This window comes from Passer domesticus, chromosome 2, assembly GCF_036417665.1.
Source record: "Passer domesticus isolate bPasDom1 chromosome 2, bPasDom1.hap1, whole genome shotgun sequence".
Lineage (NCBI taxonomy): Eukaryota > Metazoa > Chordata > Aves > Passeriformes > Passeridae > Passer > Passer domesticus.
In genome coordinates, this window is record NC_087475.1 from 121,505,659 (window position 1) to 121,528,251 (window position 22,593).

A 22,593-nucleotide genomic window follows, 5' to 3' on the forward strand; every position below is an offset into this window, starting at 1 on the left:
CATGTGCTAGCTGTGTGACTAAAAGAGGGCTGCAGAAGGTTTTAAAGGAAGTTTGAGAGGGAGGGATTAATAATATTAAAAGTAGGAATGACTAGCAAGCAGGTAAGACAGTCTGGAGGAAAATATAAAAAACAAATATAGAGACCACTACCGAAACCTCCCAAAGAAGAGAAGTTTGCCATTCATGAGGGTGGGATTAATATTTTCAAGAAGAAAATATTATTTTCATTTCCTCATGCTACTGCTTAGTTATTTTTATATAGACTAAACTTTTATAGTGTCTAATATCTGATATGCATGTCAAAGAAAGGACTGAAGACATATTTGGAAATGCTGAGCATCCAGAGCTCTCCTTTAACTTCTCCAATAGTTGTGGATGTGCTGCTGTTCTTAAGCCATATTCAAGATAATTTAACTCAGACAGAACAGAACAATGAAGTCTTTAAACAAAAGAATCTGAGAAATCGGAAGATAAAATTACACTGAAAGGTCATGTGCTCACTCAAAGTTCAGCATTTCTTTATAATGTGGTTTAGGCAGAAGACTTCTTTGTCTTTTTTTTTTCCTTAACAGCAGAAGTGAGATAAAACATAAATAAGTTGGAGAAAGCACAGTGTAAGGCAATGGAGAGGCTAAATGGAACAGATTTTACTGTTTACTCTGAAAAAGTGGCATGACAAAAATAATTAAACAAGATGAAAGTTGTAAAACTAAGCTTTGTTGCTTGCATTCACTGGAGAAAACAGAACTGGTTTGCAAAGAAAATATTGTTTCCACCATATCATACATATGTGGATGGGACTTAATGCATAATTCAGAAACCAGTGACCCATTCTGCAAAGCCATGTAAAGGGGAGTGGCTGTTGTCTGGTGCTGTCTCCACAGAGTGGCACATACTCAGAACTGTGGTAACAGAGTGGTAACAGTGCCACTCTGTCCTCCACTTAATTCAGCAGAGGCAACTGATGTACTCACATTTATCTCTGCCTGTTTTAAGGCCAAGCACAAAGTAGGTAAGAATGATCAAAAAACTCATTACGTGACAAAGGCAGGTTAAAGTTGTAAGCATTTGAAATGGAGCAGGGGGGAACTGTGAAGCTTTGGTGTTGTACTTCCAGCTTCTTTTTCACCCTCCCAAAACCCCAAGCCACATGTTATGTACTACCGCATTTCACATCCTTTATTGTGTTTTAGTAATTGTGTTGAAGGAGCCTGGCATGACCAGCAGGTGAGGTGCTGAGGCAAGTCCAATGGATATCTTTAACAAAGTACCACACAATCAATGCCCACAGAATTAGTAACCTAAATGGTTTCCTGCCAGGCTAGTGCTCAAATTCAGGCACTCATGTAATATGAGTGTCAGGAGGGAATATTTGACTAATCAATCTTTCTTTTCCACCACATTGGCATTCACTTTCTTGTTTTGCATCCAGGAGAGTGTATTTACACTCTTCTGTTACAAGCTGTTATTACTCTTGCCTACAACAAACATAATTTTAAAATAAACCAGATGAGATTAAGGATGACACAACAGAATTCATCAAAGAATCTCAGGTAACAAAGGGACCATATGCTGTTTCTGGTCCTGCTTAACTGTAAAGCAGTTTTAAAGGAGTACAAAAAGAAGACATTGGAATATCCATGTGGATATGGTACCAAGTATTCACTTCCACCAAACCTAAGTATTGAAGTATTATCATAAAACTTAATTTCACAGTGTTGTTGAATACTTTTGTTGAAATTAAATACCATTGCCATGGCACAATTGCTTGAACGAGACTGACTCACCCACAAATATTACTAACTAAATAATTTTTCAGATACAAATATTGATTTTTTTTTTCTCTCATCCATTTATGCAATGAGTTATTCATTCTTTTCTGAAGCAGAGCATCAAACTTATTCTATCTGCCTGGCTACTTTGGTGAAGTTACCAAGGCAGACTTGCATCTAAGTGCTTATGCAAGGCAGCAGTGCACAGACAGAAGCCACGCTGCTTGCCATTTACAAAATAAGCCAAATTTGGGGAAATGCTGATTCACAGCTGTAGAATGCACAGCTGGTAAGTGTAAAAGCTATTAAAAATGGTGAGCACTTGCACAGAGCTGATTAAAGTGCTCCTCTCTCCTCTTTCTCATCTCATTTAGGATATCCAATCTGATGCTTATTTTTGTGCATGCTGGAGTGGTTTGTCCTTGGAATTTACTTTTAAAGTCTCTTCTTTCCTAAACTTATTTTCTTACATTTTTTAGAAATGTGAATGAAATTATGTAGGACTACAGAATTTTCAGTGAGCTTTGTAATTGCTATACATGTATGAAAATTATAATCTCATGGTTTCTGAAGGAAAAAAAAAGTTCCTGAAACTTGCCTGTGCTTTCTCCAGGGCTAATTAATTTAGAATGTAGATACATCATAATTTTCAGAGGTATCTGCTTATTTTATCTTTGCATCTGGAAATGATGGAAAGGTTCCAAGGATATAAGAGAGAGAAAAAGTGCAATGAAAAATGTAGAAGGCTGTGACATAAATAGATTTCACAAACATGCATTTTGAAAAAAAACAGACAAAAATGGGTAGACAATAAATGAATTAGTCTCTCAGGAAAAACTTTTAAAATCTTATCATCTGGCAGCCATTTATTACCAGGTAGCAATAATCTTTTATTATCAGACTGTTAGATTTTTATAACATTTTTTAAAATGATAGCACCAGAACTGTTGTTGTTCACTGCCACACTAAAATATCTGAGAAATTTATGAAAGCTTTTCAGTATTCAGAAGGTTTGTGATCATAAAATAAAACCATGAAGTAAGGACATGCTGTTGGTAGCTCATAATTTAGCTAAACCTGTAAGAAGAAAAATGTGTTGTAATGAACCAGTTATAGTAACTTGCACTGTGGTACGCAGAGAAAATGGTGGTTTGTGATCAAATCAAAAAACAACAGCAAGGTAAATATATTTATTAAAGAAGGTAGAGTAAATCTGAGTATTATAGATCCAGGCAGGAGGTGTTGCTGCACAAGATTAAGTGATTAGTTCTGAACTTTGAGTATTCTGGAAACATTCAGTGGGTAATGGGAGGAAGGCGGGGTTATCCTTTTCATTGCCAGATAATCTGGCAGCCTTTGCACAGATGTGATAGAAAAGGTCTGTGTGTTTTATCTGGGCTGCTTGGAGCTCAGCTGGGTGTATTCTGAACTGGCAAATAATTAGTAAAACGTGTTCCCTGTGTTGCTTAGGGTCCAAGAAGGTAAAACCTGGTATCCATGGGATGCTCAGTGATCACAGTGGGAAGAACTGCTTTGTCACACAAGCACAACTTGCATCCTGAATGGATCCTGCACCATATTCCACACTGCTGGATCCAGTGCTCTCCTAGGTTGTTAAACAAAGCCTTTTCTTACTAGCAGTACTTTTAAGGCTTTTTAAATCATTGAGTATAGGAGAAAATTTCTAGTGACAAAGGGTAATTAAAACCATCTACTCATCATCCTAAAAGATTAAACAAGGAGGTTGTATCAGTGCTTTTAGCAGGAGGATTGTAAGTAACACTCGTAGCACATCCTGATGTACTGTGAGCTCTTGCATCCCCTGACAAATGCAGCCGGAGAAGTGTTTGCCCCTCCCTGGACCTTTCCTGTGTCTTTCCTTTTGCTGTTAACATAATTTGCACTCAAACAGCAAGTCCAGCAAGGATCACAGGTTTCATTACAACAAACTCAGCTTCTTGCTGCAGCTAGTGAGACGTTCATAACATAATCCACAGAGAGAGTGTCACTTTTAAAGGAAAGATGCATCAGAATCAAAGTATTCCAACAGAGTCTTAGGGTCAAATGATGTTAATGAGCTGCTTTCAATTATTTATGACACAATTAGGGACAGGATTGTTTCTGCCCTGGTTTTGAGATAGAGACCTGACAATTTCGCTGCATGGAAATGAATCAGTTAGAAGAGCCTTTTTTGGGGGGTTTAATATGTTTGTTGTAGTGATGTGTTGTGTAGAGCTGTTAAGTTTTTGTTCATCATATGCAAATGTTTGACCAACTGTGCCTCCTTTTTTCTACAGTTTTCACAAGGCTTAGCTCTTTTTACTAGAACTTTCAAGACTAAATAGGACATGGTGAAAAAAAAAGGAGAAAATAAGTACAGAATCCCTTGTGGTTTAAGAAAAAGAGATTTAGGCAGCATATATCACACTGATGTGTGCCATGCATACAGGAAAGAACCTGACCAATGGATTTTTCCTTTTGAACCCCAAAGACTCATAAACTAAAATAATTTCAAAGATTTATCTTTCTCTGTGCACCTTGTATATATTGAACACTATATGTTACTGTCACCAAATAGGACGTTTTTTTCTGTGCTAGGTCTTTTAATATTCTACAAAAAAGGAAAAAAATTCTTTCTTTGGTGAAGGACAAACAGAGGAAGTCAAGAAAAATGTGATTTCTGCTTGACACTGTCCTGGGTTGACTAGTCCACCATTATCACCCATTTCCTCAAAATTATGCAAAACAACCTATCCAAAACTAAAAGTTGAGACCAATAATACTTTATGAATTGATCATTACTTAAACAGTAAATAAAATCTTTTGGTTTTAAATATTAATTATGGGATTGCTTTGATCTTGAGAAAATCATGCTAAACATGTAAAAAAAGAAGATCCAAACATTTGGCAAAATTACTGTATAGCATGTGAGACCTTAAATGGATAATACTACAGGAGATTTTAATTGAAATGTGGTAGAACCCCCATCTTCTGATGCTGTTTTACCTTGGGAAGTAGGAATCACAGGCTTCATGCAATAAATGAGTTTAAAAAGACTTGAAGGGACATTGCACTTTATATGAAATAATAGTGTGGGAACATAATTGCCCTAGCTGAGTATATATTTGTTACCAGTTTGGACAAGGTTTTCCTAAGAAAGGAATTTTTTCCATGAATTCCAAAGATTGAATGTTCTAATCTCTAAATTACTCCAAATAATTATTTTGCTGGATCTGGTCAACATAGTGTGGATACTTCAGTACTCAGTGAAATAAGTAACTTCTTTTTTCTCATAAATCACTGCATGGGGTCTAATAATTGATCTTGATGGATTGATTAGCACTTCTCACAAAAATTAAATTATGTCTAAGTGAGGGAGTGTAGAAGTGGCTTCCTGAGTCATGGAGGTAGAACAGGTTTCTAAAATGTTGACCGCTGAAGTACAGGATCCTTGGGATTAGTAATTCTACCCTTGTAAGGGAAAAGAAGGAGGTGAACTTGTTCTGGTCTGCTTTCTGAAGATTCAGCCATGTTGGAAGATGTTTGGGGTGCTAAGTCTAAATGTCATAGTATGTTATTGCACTTACTTCTTTTTTTTTTTAAAAAAAAAGTCTATAATTCAGCAGAAAATTTGCAAATTAGGAGCCCTGACTTGGATGTGTACATCTGATGCAATATTCCTATGTAAATTTCTTCTGCAGAGGAGAACCACTAAGACTTTTTCTGTTAATCCTCATTTCACTGGAATGCCAGTGGAGGCTGAGATTTACCTTTTAACAAAATGTGAAGAGAAATCTAGTGGCAAGAAGTTTATAATACAGCTAAAGTAATACATATATCAGTATTACCTGGAAGAAAGACTGCTGCATGGCTGTTTGCATAGGTGCATTTTCAGCACTCTTGGAATTCTGATGACTACAAGATCATGAAAATTCCTCCTCCTGAATAGTCTACTGCTTCCAATTATTGTTTCTTAAAAGTACCAATGAAATATATGTGCTCCACCCACCCTAACATCTGCCCAAAAAGAAAGGTGGTCTTATTTTCTGTTTATGGGATTGTAATTGCATTGACTGAAGATGATTGCATTAGAGAGGGATTATTTGATAAAACAGCATGTTTCTATCACAACCTCATAATAATACTACCCCTTTGTCTCACAAAATGATTTTTCATGTGCGTATTCCTACACACCTGTTGCTGATTAATGCCCTAGGATGCAAAGGGTTATACTTTGATTTATGACCCAGTCAGAGCTGTGAGTTACATGAAAGGTTTTGCTGAGAACTGATGGGACCAAAGACTTTTGAAGATATGTGTGAAAAATAGGCCAAATAACACTTCTACTATCTTGGCACTAAGAAGAAAATAGAGAGATTAATTGTCTGATCCTGTTGTTAGCCTGTTTCATGATCTTAGCAAATTTGTTTACTTTTATGAATTCAGTTTTCTGTATTTACACTGTGTTTGTCAAGGGTTTGCACATGAAGGATAACATAACTTATCATGAGGGATTTTTTCCAACAGCTTTCATGTGATTACTTTATATGAGTAAATTTATGTGAAGGAATTTAATCCTGCATGTAACCTTATAAAGGCTTGGTGATAAAATAATATAAATATACACTGAAGTCTGTTTTACTTCAAACAATGTAAAAACAAGTACATTCTGAAAGCAAACACACACACCTTTAAGCATAAAAGATCTGATTAAGAGCAAAGGTCTAGTGACTGATGAGAACCACCTTTATTTTGGAAATAGCTTCAAAGAGATTAAATCAGTCAGTTGCGCAGTTCCACAAGGTATGAATGTTGCCATTAGTTGCTGCTAAAGGTAAAACAAAAGTCAAGTGTTGAAGTGGTATTTCCTCATGTATCAGATCAGGTTTTTTACTGGTATAAGCTGGTACCAATTTTCCACACATGTTTACTGATTTTGTGTGTTGCTGAAGATGACATAGCCTGATCAAAAATAGATCAATCTTCCCAAATCTTTGGAATGGGTTTCCCAGGCTTGTGAGATGAGATGAGCCCAAATCCTATAAAGATGGATGAAGCAGAATCACTCAGTGGAACTTTTACCTTTGGTCTGCTGAATCACTAAAGGTTATACAAAAAAAAATAAATAAAAACCCCATGCCATAATTCTTACCTGTAGCTGGTATGTCCAGAAAGAAATGAGCAGATTCTGTGCTCATGGAGGGGAGAAGATATGTTAAGACATGTTCGAACCTCAGTTCATGTTGGTGGTAGCAATCAGTTTTAGCTCATAAGTACCTCATTACTCAAACTAAAGACTGGATGACCAAAGAAGCTCTCTCTGCTGGAGATGGATGTAACTAAAAAAGCCACTGGGTACTGAAAGCAGTGTGTTTTACTGAGAAAACTTGCTGTGGTGCTTACACCCACATAAACCACCTTTTTTTTTTTTTTTTTAAATAGAATTGGACTTTCCCAAAGCTTATTCTCTTTGGAATACTTATGTCCTCCATAATATTCCTAGAACTCAGGATAAGGAGATATTTGTAGATATTGTAAAGAAACTGTAGTCACCACTCCCTTGTTCAGAAGTATTTTGCTTTGAATACTGACCCATGGTATTTTATTTTCATGAAATTGCTGGGCTAAATACAAAAAAAATATGCAAGTTATTAAATTTCAGGTAAGTTCATCTGGTACACATTGCTATTTTTCTACTAGGTTTAGAGGAGGAAAAGATCTGACCCACATTATTCTTGGCTCTACTCCTTTGTTCTGGTTGTAGAAGGAGATTTTTTTTTACATATCTACATTTTTTATAACAAGGTGATAAATATATCTGAAAAGAAATCAACCTCTTTTTCTATTACTGTTCTTGATTTTCTTTCTTTAGGCTGTTTTCCAGTGTTGATGTTTGCTGGAGATCATGTGATGTTCCAGTTGTTATGATTAATATTATAAGTGTGACAGTCAAAACTCACAGTATTGATAGAGTATATTTATACTTTTTAAGTTCTTCTAAAATGAGCAGTCACAGTGGGAGGTAGTGTTTTGTAATAGCATTTTGTGTTCTGGAAAAGTACCAGTCAGCAGGGTTCTATTGTCTTTGTAAAAATAAGATATTTAGGTTAGTTTTGATTCAATTCAACTATTCTGAAGATTTCTTCTCATTTAAATTGTTGATGTGAATGTGGAAATAGAGGGCAGGTTTATCTTAAAAGTTTTCCCTTTTTAAATGTACACTTTAATTCTGGAGAGAAATCAAGCATGGCCTAAAGAAGAAAAATAGAAACAGTAATACTTAGAATAAAGCAGTCAAAATATAATACCTCGTTCTTAAAAGGAATCATTAAAAAACGCAAAGATTTTCCATTGTTGTCTTCCCTAAAAATTATATATTGAATTAAAGCCTGTGTTTCCTGCTTTAGAGAAACAAGTAGTTACTGTTTAAGTCAATTAGCAGGGAAAACCACTAGGGAATGTATTTCCTACACCATTTGGTTCTGCCTTAGAGGGTGAAACATAAATATAAGACCTTTCTGTGTTAGAAGGCTCTGTTTAAAAGTGCATGGAGAACAGAGAGCTGCCTGGTGGATTAAAGTAGGAATGGGAACTTCAAGTAGGGGCAAGCAGCGCTGCATTGATCCATGCAAATGAAAGCTTAATTGTCTGGAATCCTCTCTTCAATTTTATTTGGGTCATTTACAGTATTGCATAAAATGCTGATAATTTTTTAAATATTTAAGTCAGGAATAATAGCTAGATGGCCCTTTAATTTCTTCCTTCACCTGTGGCTGTCAGGATTACTTCCATCAAAGTTTTACTCTCTCTCATATTTCTCTGGAAACCTCTTGATCTCACTGCATTAGTTGTCTCCCTCCCTCAGTTAAATTCTTCATGTATTCCTATCTGATACTAATTTGCTCCTCTGGTTCAATGTATAGTCAAGAGAGTAATTTATTCATCTTCAACAGCACCACTGAAATCACAGAAGTACTTGATGCCCTGATTTATTAAGGCACTTGAGGTCAGTGCCTTAAGCATGTGCTAAAAATGAAGCAAATGCCAGCCTGGCCTCCAAAGGATTAGTCACCTGCATAATGGTTTGCAGGGTCCTTAAAAATATGAACTTGTGGAACAGATTTGCTACTGGTGTAAGGTTAGAGCAGCTATTCTGGAAAGATGAGTGATGCTGAAAATACTTTCAGTGGAATTACAGAGTCTGCACTAAGCCCTTCCCTCTTCCTGTCCTGTGCTGTGTAAAAATAAAAAAATCAAAAGTTAGAAAAATTTTCCGTAATTTTAATTGTTCAGATGCCATTTAGGGTTCAGCAGCAATAAGAGGATATATTGTTACAGCATGTGTTTTTAATTTTTTTTTTTTGTTTGATTTTGTGGGGTCATATTGTCATGCTCTTTCACATTTGCTTAATAACAGGACATCAGTGGTGTCACTGTAAAGGATAACAGCAACTGCAAATTTAGTGAGACAAAACTTAGGTATCCTAGATTTGCAGGATAAAGTGGTCTGTATTAGGAAGAATAGAGAAAGAAACTGTGAGGAAAAATAGAAATTTTTTCCACTCAATCTGATTTTTTTTCACTGTGACAATGAACTTTATTTTTCCTCTTCCTAAGGAAAAAATGTGTTACATTCCTTTCTTTATCATCTTTTTTTTTTTTTTTTTTTTGTAAAGGTGCCCCTCTAAGTCATATATTGACTATGAAAATATATTCTTGCAAGCCAGGTGGTAATTTTTTTAAAAGTTAAAGATCTACTTCAAATGCTCTATTTGGCATGAATTCACAGTAGCTCTATTGTGTATCTTTTTGCAATTAAAACTATAAAACTAATCCAATCACATTAGACAGATTGCAGATTCTTCTGTAGTGCTTTTTGGAGATATTTGAAACATTCTCTTTGCAAATTCTGTTTAAGATTGTTATGGTTTAGGGGCAGCTTTATTGCATTTCAGAAATAATATCCTGTAAAATGTCTGTAACAAGGTATTTTATCTGAAAGCCCATTGTCGCTTTCTTATTATGAGTTTCAAACTTCTGCAACAACAAAAGGGTTCTTATTCAAATGTACACTATTGCATTCATTCCCCTAATAGCAGCATTCCATCATATCAGCCTAAAAATAGGCAAACAATTGCATGGAGTACTTGTTATTCATCCTAGATGTTGTTTTTTTCCTTTATTTTGTTGTTAGATATCAGACTTTTGGATAGTCATATGGAGTATTTGCATCAAATACAGAAATAAAAAATTGTTTTCTCTCAGTCTACATATGCTTTCTACCTGTGTCTCCTAGGGATATAAAAAGTTACTGGTTTAGTTACATTGGTCATTTTTATTGCCTTCCTGAAGACAATGGAAACTGCAGAAGGCTCCATATGAAACTGTCTCCAAGTGTAAATTAAATCTGTGGTTTAGTCTGTTGTAAATAGAGAAGAATGTACTCTTAGATAATAAATCTTTTTTGTGTATATCAACAAGTTGTCTATTTTTTTCTTCCTAGATACACCTTTAGTTAAAATCATTTCTTCCAATTCATGGCCTGAAGAAGGACAATCTATAATTTTGACTTGTGAATCCAAAGGAAAACCAGTGTAAGTGATTTAACAAGTAATATGTTCTTTGTTATTTTACTTATTCTGCTGTGACTGCAATCCTCAGCTGCAGAAATCTACTGGCTTTGTCTCCTCCTGGGGTGTAAAGTACTCTCTGGTATAGAAAACCCCTTGAAGCCTGTCTTCATTAAGTGTCTATAGAAGATAGCTGTTTTACTTTGTCATCTATTTTAGTTTCCAGGAAGAATTCCAGCTGTGAGGGTTTTTTTTCGCTGTCAGGTATATCAACCTGAAAGGTGTGCAGGTTTAATCTATCTCTGTTTACATCATTAAATTGATGATAGAGGAGAAAACATCTCATGGAAATCTTCCTACATCAACCAGCCTCAGAAAAAATATATTGAATTTTGGCTGCCATTTACAGGGGAATTTGAAGTTTACTTATATGTGCAAGTTGGCTGCCTGTTTCTACCAGGATTTGGAAAGGTGTAGCCTGCTTTAAGAATTTAAATTGTTTTCCTTGGGAATTAACTTCTTTGCTATGAATATCTTTAAAGACAAATCTGCAGAGGTTAACCCTTGCACAGAATCTACTACTTAAATAGACTTGACTCTTGAAAACAGCAACTGCTCAGAGGGGCTTTTATATATTTAGTAATATATATATATGTAATCTAATTGATTAATATTAGGTTATTATGAATCAAATTCCTTAAATATTGACCTTCTGCTCAAAGGATCAATCTATAGTGTCATGATGATACACAGATTTAGAATGGTCTCTAGAAAAGGTGCAAATTACATGACAAAAATTATGTCACTTATGGCTGAATTTCTCCCTGGTGCAGCTATAGTGACTTCATGGAATTACTTTATGTAGAAGCCTGAAGTCAGATTTAGGTCAAGTAAGGCATTTAAGTACAAAATTTCTATTTTGGAAAGCTCTTCTGAGTTATGCCTGGCATAATTTTAACTCCATAGGTACTTTTTTTTTTTTTTATGTGCCTGCATCATTTTAAAGCAACTCCTCCATGCAGATCTTGACTGGGTGAGCACCTAGCTCATGCTTCTTCCCTGCTTGACATCAAAACACTGGAAGTCTGTCTAATTAGTCTGACCTGATGCTTTATGTAATTGGTCTTTTCTGTATCTGTGTACTTCTGATGTGTCTGTGTTTCTGAGAAAAATACTTATGTCAATAGTACAAAAATCCATTGTGAGCCCTCTCTTGCTTTTATAATGTACCTGAAGGAGAAGGAGTTATCCTTTTATCTCATATCCCTTGAACATTCCCCTGAGTATGAAGAGGTGGAGTCTGTTTCCCCCTTATTTTCAAAATCTGCTGAAGTTGTGCAAGTGCTTAATTTTAGGAAAGAGGTCAGCACTGATTGCACTGAGTGAACCATGGATAATATTTAGCATTTTCCTCATCTCAGTATTTTCCTCATGACATAACAAATGAAGTGCTCTTCTTGGCCTAACAGACTTGAGGCATTCTAGCCCCACTCAACTCCTCACTCACAGCAGGATCAGGTAAAGAATCAGAGGAGTAAAAGTGAGATACCTTGGCATACACAATATTTTCTATTTGGTGTGCATAATATTCTGGACATACTTTAAACATTGGAAGGCATTAGTTATAACTTAGTAATTAAAAGAAAGCTTCAATTAAGGTGTTTACTGATTTATTTATTTGAAGTAAAGCTGTGTTCTGTCCTTAAAGGATCCAAATGCAAAACTTACAGGTGGTTTTGAAAGGGAAAAAAATAAATCTTCACATTACAGAATTATCAAGACAGGGGACCTGTATGTGGTAGCCTTTGGGGCACAAATATTTTGCCAATAAATGCACCTGAAATTGTCCAGGCCACAGGCACTGCCAACTTCAGCTGCTCTGTATTGCTTCATTAGGTCAGTCTTTCATGGCACAGGGCCAGTAATGAATAGGCAGCCTCCTGGGAGCAGTTTGCAGTGGCTTAGCTTGAGAAACAGCAATGTCAGTGCTCCCAGCCTGCATTGTGAGTACTTCTGGCTGGGAGACAGAGAGGAATTGGAGAGGTCCACCGAGCCCAGATATGTCAGTGTCACAAGGTAAGTGATGAACTGTGGCTTCATGGAGAGCTCAGGGCCAGCCGTGGTCCTTCACAGCTGTTTGCACACTGTGGGTTAATTTCTGTATACTTCATGTCACAGTCTCTCCTGTTTTCTGCAGGCAGCAGTAAATGAACACTTACTTAGAGGTGCATTTCTCTTGCATCCCAGAGCAATTTTCATAAGCTTCCAAGTGGCATTTGAGATGAAATCTGAGAAAGGGTGGAGCCAGGTGGTGGCTGTGGTGACATTGATTATACCGATAGCTGCTGCTGAGGAATTCTTTTACAAAGGGGAAAAGCAGGATGAGGCTAAAGCTGGAATGTACTTACAGCATCATACAGCTCATACACCATCATAAGTATGATACTTACAGCATCGTACACCAGCTCATCACCCTGAAAGGTGAATCACCTTCCTGGAAGGCATTCTGTACCTCAAACCATTTGCATTATTGTTACCCTGATGCTGTTTCTGATCTATAAAAGTCCTGAGGGAAAGCCCTTTCTAACTTACAGTCCTGTAGCAGGAAATTGGAGGGAAGTCTTGCTGGAACCAACACCTCTGAGAAATCAACTGCACTTTGCATCTCTTGCTGAAACAGCAGCCTCCAGGGATACAGCAGAGGGACAGAGAACAACTACAAACAACAACTGTACTGGGGGTTAGATCTAGAGCCCTGCTGAGGTTTCATAATTTAAGGGTACAAGATTTGTTTTGGCCAGTCATTAGCCATGACTTTGGACAGGAGAAAAAATGTCCTCAGACCCTTGGATGTGAGCAGCATCCGTTGTCACAGGGTGTGAAATGGGCTGGGATTATCCCAGCCTCTGGGGTTCCCAGTTGCTGTGGATGGGTTCATGGTCTTGGTAAAGAGATCCCAATGTTGGAACAGGGATGCTGAGGGTGGGCTAAGGGGGAGAAGCTGGGGAGATGGGAGAGGGGGTGAAGAGGAAGACAGAAATGTGATTCAGTGAGGCAACATCAGAGGGTGTAAAACAGACTGCACTAATTCTGTAAATGTGCTGTTTTGCCTCTCTGCTCATCACTGGGAGGATGACAACGGCTCTGGCTCCAGTCAGGCCCTGTGCTAATTTCTGTTGCTTTGAGGCAGGAGCTGAAAATGACCTTCTTTTGGGTAACCACTGTGTTGCTGCTGTCCAAGTGGGATGATACCAAAAAAAAAGAGCAGGCCAGGCTTCCTGCCTGCCTGTTCTGTGATGTTTTTGCAGAGGTAGGCTACTTGGATTTGGTGATGTTCTGACCCAGTGGTGTAGCACTTCAGGTACCAACTGTAAGAAACAACAGCACAAGGCTGGTGTTTGGAATAGTGTATGAATAAATCTGTGACATTTTCAATTAAATTTTTCTGTTGATGCGAAGGAAAAAAGGAAATATATTCATCAGTTTGCTACCAATAAACATGACTCACTAGGCGTATAACCTATTACATGTAATATTGTAAAGGATCTTGAGATATAGCATTTGTGAGGATTTTGTCCAATTGATAAATGCCAAGTTGGCATAAAAAAATTAAGAGTTTTCTTTTGGAAAACTTTGAATATGTGTATTTGTGTTAGCTTAGTCCTTTCTTTTGCAAGACTCAGCCACTGGTTTCTTCACGCTGTTGACAGTTTTGATAATATTGATATCCAAGGTTATTGTGTTTTGGGCTTTTTTTTTCTCCAAATTACAGGTAAAAATGTATTTAGCCATTTCTCTGCATAACTGAGGACAAGACACTGTACTTGATATGGCTATTGAACAGCATTCCTTTTTTGGAGGTACTGTTGTGTAGTTTCAAACCAAATTGAATCTCTTCCCTTCTTGATTGTTAGCACTGCTTTTTTTCCCAGTGTTTTTGGCTGGATCCTTGGACAGCTGTCAGTCTGCAATATTTTAATCAATGAGCTTGCCTAATATATATGAAAGGTGTTGCTGCATCTTAATTTATTTCTTCTTTTAGCATTATATAGTTTTATCAAGACTTTGTTTATTTTCCAAAGAAGGAAATGTAATTAAACTTCAGAAATCCTAGACATCCTTTTTATGTAATGTCTAGACTCTTCATATTGCCTGAAATCATATTGCCTGACAGTATTTTGAGTATTTTAAAATAAACATGAGGTAGCTGTAAAAAAATATAGAAAGTAAAGAACAAAATGATCATTTACAGTCATCCATGCTTACAAAATTTTTTAAAGGCCAGTGTTTTCTTATTGCAAGCTGTAACTTCTATACACTGTTGTGTCTTAACAATATAGTCTAGTGACTCAAAACTGCACCAAAAGTGAATTCAGAAACTGACCCATAATGAAAGAAAGGTTCAATATTTAATATTCTTAGTCAGTACTCTCATCAAAGCATGCATGAAATATGTGAGTTTTTTAAGTCAGTGTCATTTCAGGAGAAAGGACGTCAAAATATAATGGAATAATTAGGGCACAGGAAACAAAGAAAAATTTAGCTGTCTCCTGTGTGCTTTAGAGAAATATCTTTCCATTCCATGCAGCTCAGGGGAATCATAGTACAGTTGGTTGACTAATGTAAAGTGAATATTTGGCCTTGTTTGAGATAAATAGGGAAGATTTTTATTTCAGAAAACTCACATAGGTATCCTTCATTAGACTAACATTACTCGTGAGCTCATGAAAGTTACAGAGAAAAGCACAACCAAAACCAAACACTAATATGTACAGAGCAGTATAAAGTATGGACAAATAAACATTTTAATGAAAGAAAATATATTCAGTTGTTTACTTTTAATAAAGAGTGCACATCAAAGACCCAGGCTTGGGCTGTAAAGTCATTGTAAATTATATCTGTGATATCTCCACACAGTGTCATCTTTTCCAGCATCTCTTTAAAGTAGACTTCCCTTGACTGAGACAAATATTTTGCAAAGGTTGGTGAAATCAAATACTAATGATAACAGGAAACACACACCACCCAGGGAACCCAGAGAGAGAGAGTGGCTGATTCATTTGAGAAGGACCTGGCAGGGCTCTAGGTGAGACAGAGGAAAGGCAGTGAAGGGAATTAACTCATACCCACTCACCTGAAAGCAGCAGAACCTGGACTCAAGCTGGCTCTAGTTAAATCTGCTGTTAGCCACGACTTCCAGGTTCTTCTCAGCTTAGATGTAGGATTTTATATCCTTGCTGAAGTTTCCTGCCTCCCATGAGGAACCTGTTGGCCCATTCCTCCAGGCCACAGAAGCTCACTTGAACAGTGGCCTCCCCTCAGATGAATCAGTGCAGCTTAATGAACACATTCCACCAGGCCTTTGGTATTATAGAGTTAAACAGGACCAGGATAGACTCCTGAAGAAATCTGCTTTTGACCATCCCCTGGGTAGAGTGTTCCTTCAGCTCCATCAATGGTCCAGCCAGTTTTTCACCCATGGAGTGGTAGAAACATCCTTGTGACAGTGACATCTCAGCCTAGGTACCATGAATGTCACTGGAGACAGTCACCAAAGACTTGCTAGAATCAGAGTGAGCATGCACTGTCTTCATTACCTACAGATCCTGCCTTCTCTGCAGAGTTTTCACATTTGGTAGCTGAAAAATTGTAAAGAAAAGAGGAGAAAATCTCTTTCTTCCTCTGAATACTTGCCTTAGTTCAGACTAATTCCAAGTAGAAAGAAATCTGAACCTAAGGAAGGCATTTTTGAGAAATACTAGGAGGGACACATTTGAATTTCCTGATTTTCTTTGTATTATTTCAGAAAACTCACGTAGGTATCCTTCATTAGAATAACATTATTTGTGAGCTCATGAAAGTTATAGAGAAAAGAACAACCAAAATCAAACATGATAATTATTTTCTTCCTGAAACTGTGGCAGAAGATTCTGGACTGCTTCAGTGAAACAGTAATTATGAAAGGTAGCTAAGAATGATCTGTATGTCTTGTTTGATGTATACCCTCAGAAGAGAGAATTAGAGTTCCTTTATACTGTTCATATTATTTTGGTTGGTTTTTTTTTTTTTTAATTTTCCATACTATCTAAGAACTTAGCAAATATTTTAATGTTTATTTTTTACCACACCTTTGCATGATTAGATTATTCACTTGCCTCAAATTTACAGCTGAAGCAGTAAAAAGTCCTAAGTTCAAAACTGACAAATAGGTGGTGTTTATTTCATGTCTAACATTGATCACAGTCCCTATTTTCTCAAGAGTATTTTGGAGTGACACAGCATCCCACTCAGGACACAGCTCATCCTTGGTTTGAGTTGTAACAGTGAGTTCTTAGCACACCTACAAACCTGTGCTCGAGAGTGAAATCAGAATCTGGGGCAGAAAATTGCATAAACCCACTTGACATTCAGCCATTAACGTTTTGGTGTGAGCAGTTTGCCAATATTGCTTGGAAACTGCAACCTAATGGCAGGTTTAGCCTCTGAGTCATGAGTCTAATGGCCAGCCTTTTGTCCATGGACAGCTTTTTCTGTCCTGCTTTGACATGATGCACTTCCTGGCTTCTCTGGCAGGTGAGATGGAGGTTCTGTAAGAAATTATCTCATTTGCTCCATAGATTTCATTCACTGCTCTCTGGGTTTGTGCCATGAGTACCTAGCAGCCTAGAAAGGAATGCTGGTATCAATTCTGCCTATATGAATTATCATAATGAATCTGGAAAAGCATCCATGTTTCTGTGTTTATAAATCACTGTGCAGAATGAATCCACAACTCCAACTGGAAGCTCAGGCAGTATCAATAAATATTAATGATTTGGAAAATTGGATGGATTTGTCCATACCCATGATTAAATATTTCTCTTGTAAAACATGAATATGGTATCAAAGTATTTCTCCCTTAAGCTTCACACATATTTGTACATAAGAAATCCTGAATTGTAAGAGTCTCTGGTTTCTCTGGAAAGGACCAACTACATGTGAAATCATCTAAGTGTGGGGGATAAAAAGGTGTGGGGGGGGGGGGGATTTAGGTGCTAGGTACTGGAGTTTTACTACTTTATGTTTAGCTCTTTGTCCTAGCAGAAAGGTGGATTGTTTTGAACAAAACTACTGTGCATTTAACTAACCAGGAGCCTCCCTGATGTTCTCTGCTTGCCTTGATCCCAGAATTAGTATTAGCTGAAATATCTTTATCTGATTTATGCCTTCTGAATGCTCTGAGTTTACAGTGAAGTTTCCAGGGACACATTTCACACACAGCTGTAAATAAATGCTTGAATAAATGCCTACATGTATAGGACAGGGTGTTGTATCTGTGGATATAGACTTGGAGAAGGGTAAGAAACCCTCCTCACAGTTCTCAGCCCTATGTTCCCTGTCACTGGGAACAGCTGTCAGGACAGCTCAGGCTCTCCTAGTCCTGTCTTTTGTCTTGCTCTCTGTCCATTCCAAGTTGTCTTTTTTTGAATGTGGCTTGTTCAGCAGCTAGATAAAGCCTGTCTTCTGCAAATACTGCTGGTATCTCTGTCCTGCCTGTCTCTTTGCCCTTGTTATAGTTTCTTTAAATGTTCTTGCTTTGTCTTTTTTGGTTTTTTTTTTTAAACATTGCTTTTTTCATCTCTGTATCTTTATCCCATTTAGGCTGTCTGTTGTTTTTTGTTTTGGTTGTTTTTTTTTTTTTTTCCCATTTGAAGAAGTGTGAGCTTCTACTTCTCCAAAAGGAACTTTCTCTGTTTGAGTAGATGATTGTTAACTCAAACCCAGTCTCCTCTTAATTTGATCTGATGAGATACATCCCATGTCAGCTGATGTTAATCACTCTGTTTCCTGTGGTTATTGTCAGCCACAGAGAAATGTTGACCAATTTTTGAATTCTTGTCATTTTGAAGGTGTTCATGCTAGTGATATCTCCTGCCTTGATTTAGTGCACATCTATAATATGTTCTCTTTAATGAGTGCTCATTTTCAATAAAATGTTCTAAATCTTATGAAGAATATCATATGAATTGTAGGAAAAATTCTGCTTGGTGAAACTTTCCAGATAAGTAGTTTGTCTTTGCAGGTAAAGGCAATTATTTTAAAGGATTGTGTAAATATTCAGCTTGAGACTTTCTACACCAATATTTCATTGACATTACACCTCCACTGTAGAATTATACCGTGATGTAGTAGATAACATATTATGAAGCAGGTAACATTTTTGCTGAGATACAGTATGTATATTCAATAGATTAAATTTCATTTAATCCTGTCCTTCTGGGGGTTTGTATCTTCTTTTCACAGCTGGGACATTCTACACATTTTTGTAATTTTTTTTCCCCAGTATTGTGCAGAAAGCAGGGAAATTGGTGTTATAAAAAGTGTGACACAAAAAGAAGCAGGTGGGAGCATTAGTGGCTGTCTGAAAATTACACTTTACAATAAAGCCTCCTGCAGTGCTTAAGAACTTCCCCTTTAGTGTTCTGTAAAATGATCACATTGCCTAATAGGCTCAATTCAATAATTGCTTTTCCTCTTTTTTAAGCATCCCTTTTTTGCAGTGTTTACCCATAAAAGTGCAGAAAGTACAGTATGAAAAACAACTGCACGCAGCATTTTTAGTGCTCGTTAAATCCATTTTGCATGTGTATGGCTTTTGAAATAATTCTTTTCCTTGCTCTCAGGTGGAAACACATGCTAAAATAAAAAAGGCCTGTGGGATAGAATAATAGATAAAATTGAAATACAGAGCAGGTAATTCTAAGTACTAGACTACAAGTTGAAACATGAGAAAGAAGTTTTGGGAAAGGACGTGACATTTGACCTTCTAGATACTTAGATTCTGTAGACAAGTATTTAGCTACAGTTACACATAAAATTATAGAGTCTTTGAATCAACCACTACCAGTAGAACACAAAAAGGCATGTTAGTATAACTTTTTCAGTGTAAGTCATGCTGGTTATACTGATTATGTTTCACCATTCAGGAATTTGTGTAGCAGATGTTATGAGGAACACCCAATGTCATGGGGAACACCTGCTCATTCAATATCTACATTTTTACCCCACATTTACAACAGCAGAATACCTTTAGAACATGTATGGGGTGTAAGATAGCAGGGTAAAGCACCATCCTTCTAGAGGAGCTTAACTCTGCTCTTTGATGAGCAGAACCTCAGAAAAAATGGAGATGACCAGATAAATGGGGTTGTGGTTCTGACAGGCATGACAGCAAACAGGTAAGAGAAGTAATAGATTGTGTTAATTTGTTATTAGTGTAACAAATTATTCATTGTTTGGCTGAGCTAGTCTTTGCATTGCAAGGAACATCTTGGAGATTTCTCAGACCTAAGTTTGGCTGGTTAAAAATTTCCACACCCATATTATTCTAAGCACCACGGTAAACTGTTTCCAAAACTTAGATTATTTAAGAGCTGAGGAAAGACTCAGAAGAGTCTGAGATTTGCAGTCTTGCACAGGAGAATGCTGTTGCAGAGTATTTTCCTCCAGGGGCTGCAGGACAACCCCTGCTCCTGCACCTGGATCACCTCTTCCCGTTGCTTTAGTTTATTCCTGCTTAGGAACACTGGTTTGGTCACTTTTGAGATGGAATTCTAAAGGTTTACCAAGGGTTAAGAAGCACTGGTGGGAGGGACTGTGATGCCCTGTGGTAGGAGGGAGGTAAGTGGGACACAGATCAGTGTTTCTACTTACTATTGCTTTTTGATTATGATTTTTTGTTGGATTTGTTTGTGGGGGCTTTGTTTGTTTTTTGTTTTGTTTTTATTTTCTATTTTCTCTCAAATATCCCCAACCTACCTTTCTACCTCATACACACAATTTCTAGAATCTTCCAAAGGGTAGCACAGACTGAGAGAGCTTTCAGCACCATTTTCATTCAGCTCATTCTTTAAAAAGTGTTTATTTGCTGTTTGTACCTAGAGGCAAAAAATAAAGTCTGGGCAATTATATGGTAATCAACATCAAAAAGGGGAACTACATAATAATGAAGAATCTTGTTAAGAAGGAGTTATAAAGGGGCAACTAAGAGAATTAAATATTTCTAGGCAGCCTGAGGACTATAGAAAAATAAAAAAAGAGTTTAGAACTACAGGGTCAATACATATCACCCAGCAGAATCCCTTGAGAAGAAGTTGGGGAGGCTAAACAGAAGTGAAATCAAAGTAATAATAAGGGCAAAAGCTATAATTTGAAAAGCTGAAATTGTTTTCCAAAGGAAAGAGAAGATTCTTAGATCTTGGCAGATTAAATATAAAAATTCAGTAAGCCAAACCACCAAAAAAGCAGGAATATTAAAGGAATAACTAGAAAAGAAATTTGAAAATAAAAGTTTGGGGTTTTTTTTTAATTAAATAATGGAAAGTTTGTCAGTACATTTTTAACTGAGAATCAAGGTTTACAGAGAAGCCAGATGGATTTGCTATGCCCATGTTTTCTGTGGCAGAGGAAACTGGGTACATTAAAGACTGATTCCCTCTTTTCTCAGGTGCTCACTAGCAAGATTTAAATGGGCTGTGGAGGTGGTTGTGGAACAAACAGGCAAAATGAGCAGTAGGAAGTCAGCAGGACCAGAAGGTTTTACCCCAGCATTCAAAGGGAATTCAAGAATGAGATTGATGAATTATGAACTGTGACTGGAAACTTAATGCTTTCCACCTGGCTAGGTCAGGACAACAGAGCTTCAGGAGAGATCCCAGAATCTGTAGAACTGACATCTTCTCGGATACTAAAATTTATAAAAAGGACTAGAATTAGCAGACATCTGAGTTAACACATAAAATACACCTTGTGGTAGCCTATTTGCTATAGAAGGGAAATATTGCTGGTGTTTCCAAAATTGTAAATGGTACAGAGGTAGTTGTTAAGGACTGCTAGTTCATACTCTCTGCAAATAGCAATGTTTAAGAGTAAGTCAAACTAATAAGAACCAGCTTTGTTGCCAAGCAAGGACATAATTTTTCATAAAATGACTGGCAAACTTTGGGAATTCATTTTCTTTGGATATGACAGATGGCGAAAATTTTCAGTAATTCAAGGGAAAACTGTCTAAGTTCAGGAAAAGGCAAGTCCTTAAGGTTTACAGAGTATTTTTAAACTGTGTTTGGGATCAGAAATGCCCGAGATCTGTGCTTGGCCTGTTCCCTAGATGTCTACTTATCCCTGGTGTTGGAGATAAGGGACTGGACTAGCTGAACTTTTTGTCTGACTCAATGCAGCTGCTTCTTCTCTGCTAAGCACTGAACACAGGCTGTTGTGCCTTGCTGGGACTAGATGCTAATGGAACTGGAGCCCATGGAGAGCTTGAGGATATCTCCTTTACAGTGCTAAAATTATTACCTTGAAGGTACTAATGAATAATTTTCTGTGTGAGAGAAGTTTGTGTGAACTAAAGCACTCCCCTCTGTCTGGAGATAATAACACATTGGGGAAAAGAAAACAAACTTCTCTAAGTAAATAATGTTTGTCTCTTTTTCCCTTTATTGTATTACCATTGCAGAAGTTATTTTTAAATGCAAAAGAAATTGACACAAACCATGGTATAAAACTTAGCTCTAAAACACAAATACTTGTAAGTTCACAGTGTATTATTGTTAGGATATTGTTATATTATCTTGAAAGCATAAAACATTTTATTATTCATTATGGTTGAATACAGTTTGCTTCAACATCAGCTTTTTTTGAAAATGGTGAAAAAATAACTGAGGTACAAAAATTTTATGCTGTATTTTCATTCCTATGGTGCTCCTATAAACTGTTGTATATAGCAACAAATATTTACTTGCTGAGAGGACACAATTCAACAGAAGATCTTAGAAATGTCATTGCTGTGGCTAGTTATTAATGGTTTCTTATCTGGTGAAAAGAGGATATTTTGCTTCATCTCCCAGACTTCATGATGTTCTTACATTCATTGAAAGTCAAGAAGTGCATAACTTGGTTAATGAGGGTTGGTACTGAAGTCCTTGCTTGTCATCCAAGATGCAGCACTGGTGCTTTTATCAGCTCTCTGGGTGTTGTCACTGCACCTCAAGCGCAGGAAAAAATTTTAGTTTAATGAGGCTTCTCCTTGACTATGTCTTACATCAACAGCAAATTATTTCAAACAAGTAGTATTTGGACAAGCAAATAACTGTGAATGAGATTTTCAACTGTTTACTTAATGGAAAAAGCGGAAATGAATCAGCCACTCTTCATTTTCCTCTTTGATTCTCGTGCCAGCAAGCATTTGACCTTAACTCAGAAAATGCAG

At 36.9% G+C, this 22,593-nt stretch overlaps 1 protein-coding gene across 4 annotated transcripts in view; it reads left to right on the top strand.

Moving 5' to 3' along the window:
* CADM2 (cell adhesion molecule 2) overlaps positions 1–22,593 on the top strand; it is a 569,139-nt gene that overhangs the window by 468,182 nt on the left and 78,364 nt on the right. For all 4 annotated transcript variants that reach the window (XM_064410951.1, XM_064410953.1, XM_064410952.1 and 1 more), the window contains one exon: positions 10,277–10,367. In XM_064410951.1, coding sequence (XP_064267021.1) covers positions 10,277–10,367 — 91 coding nt within the window. The remainder of the gene's footprint in view (positions 1–10,276; positions 10,368–22,593) is intronic.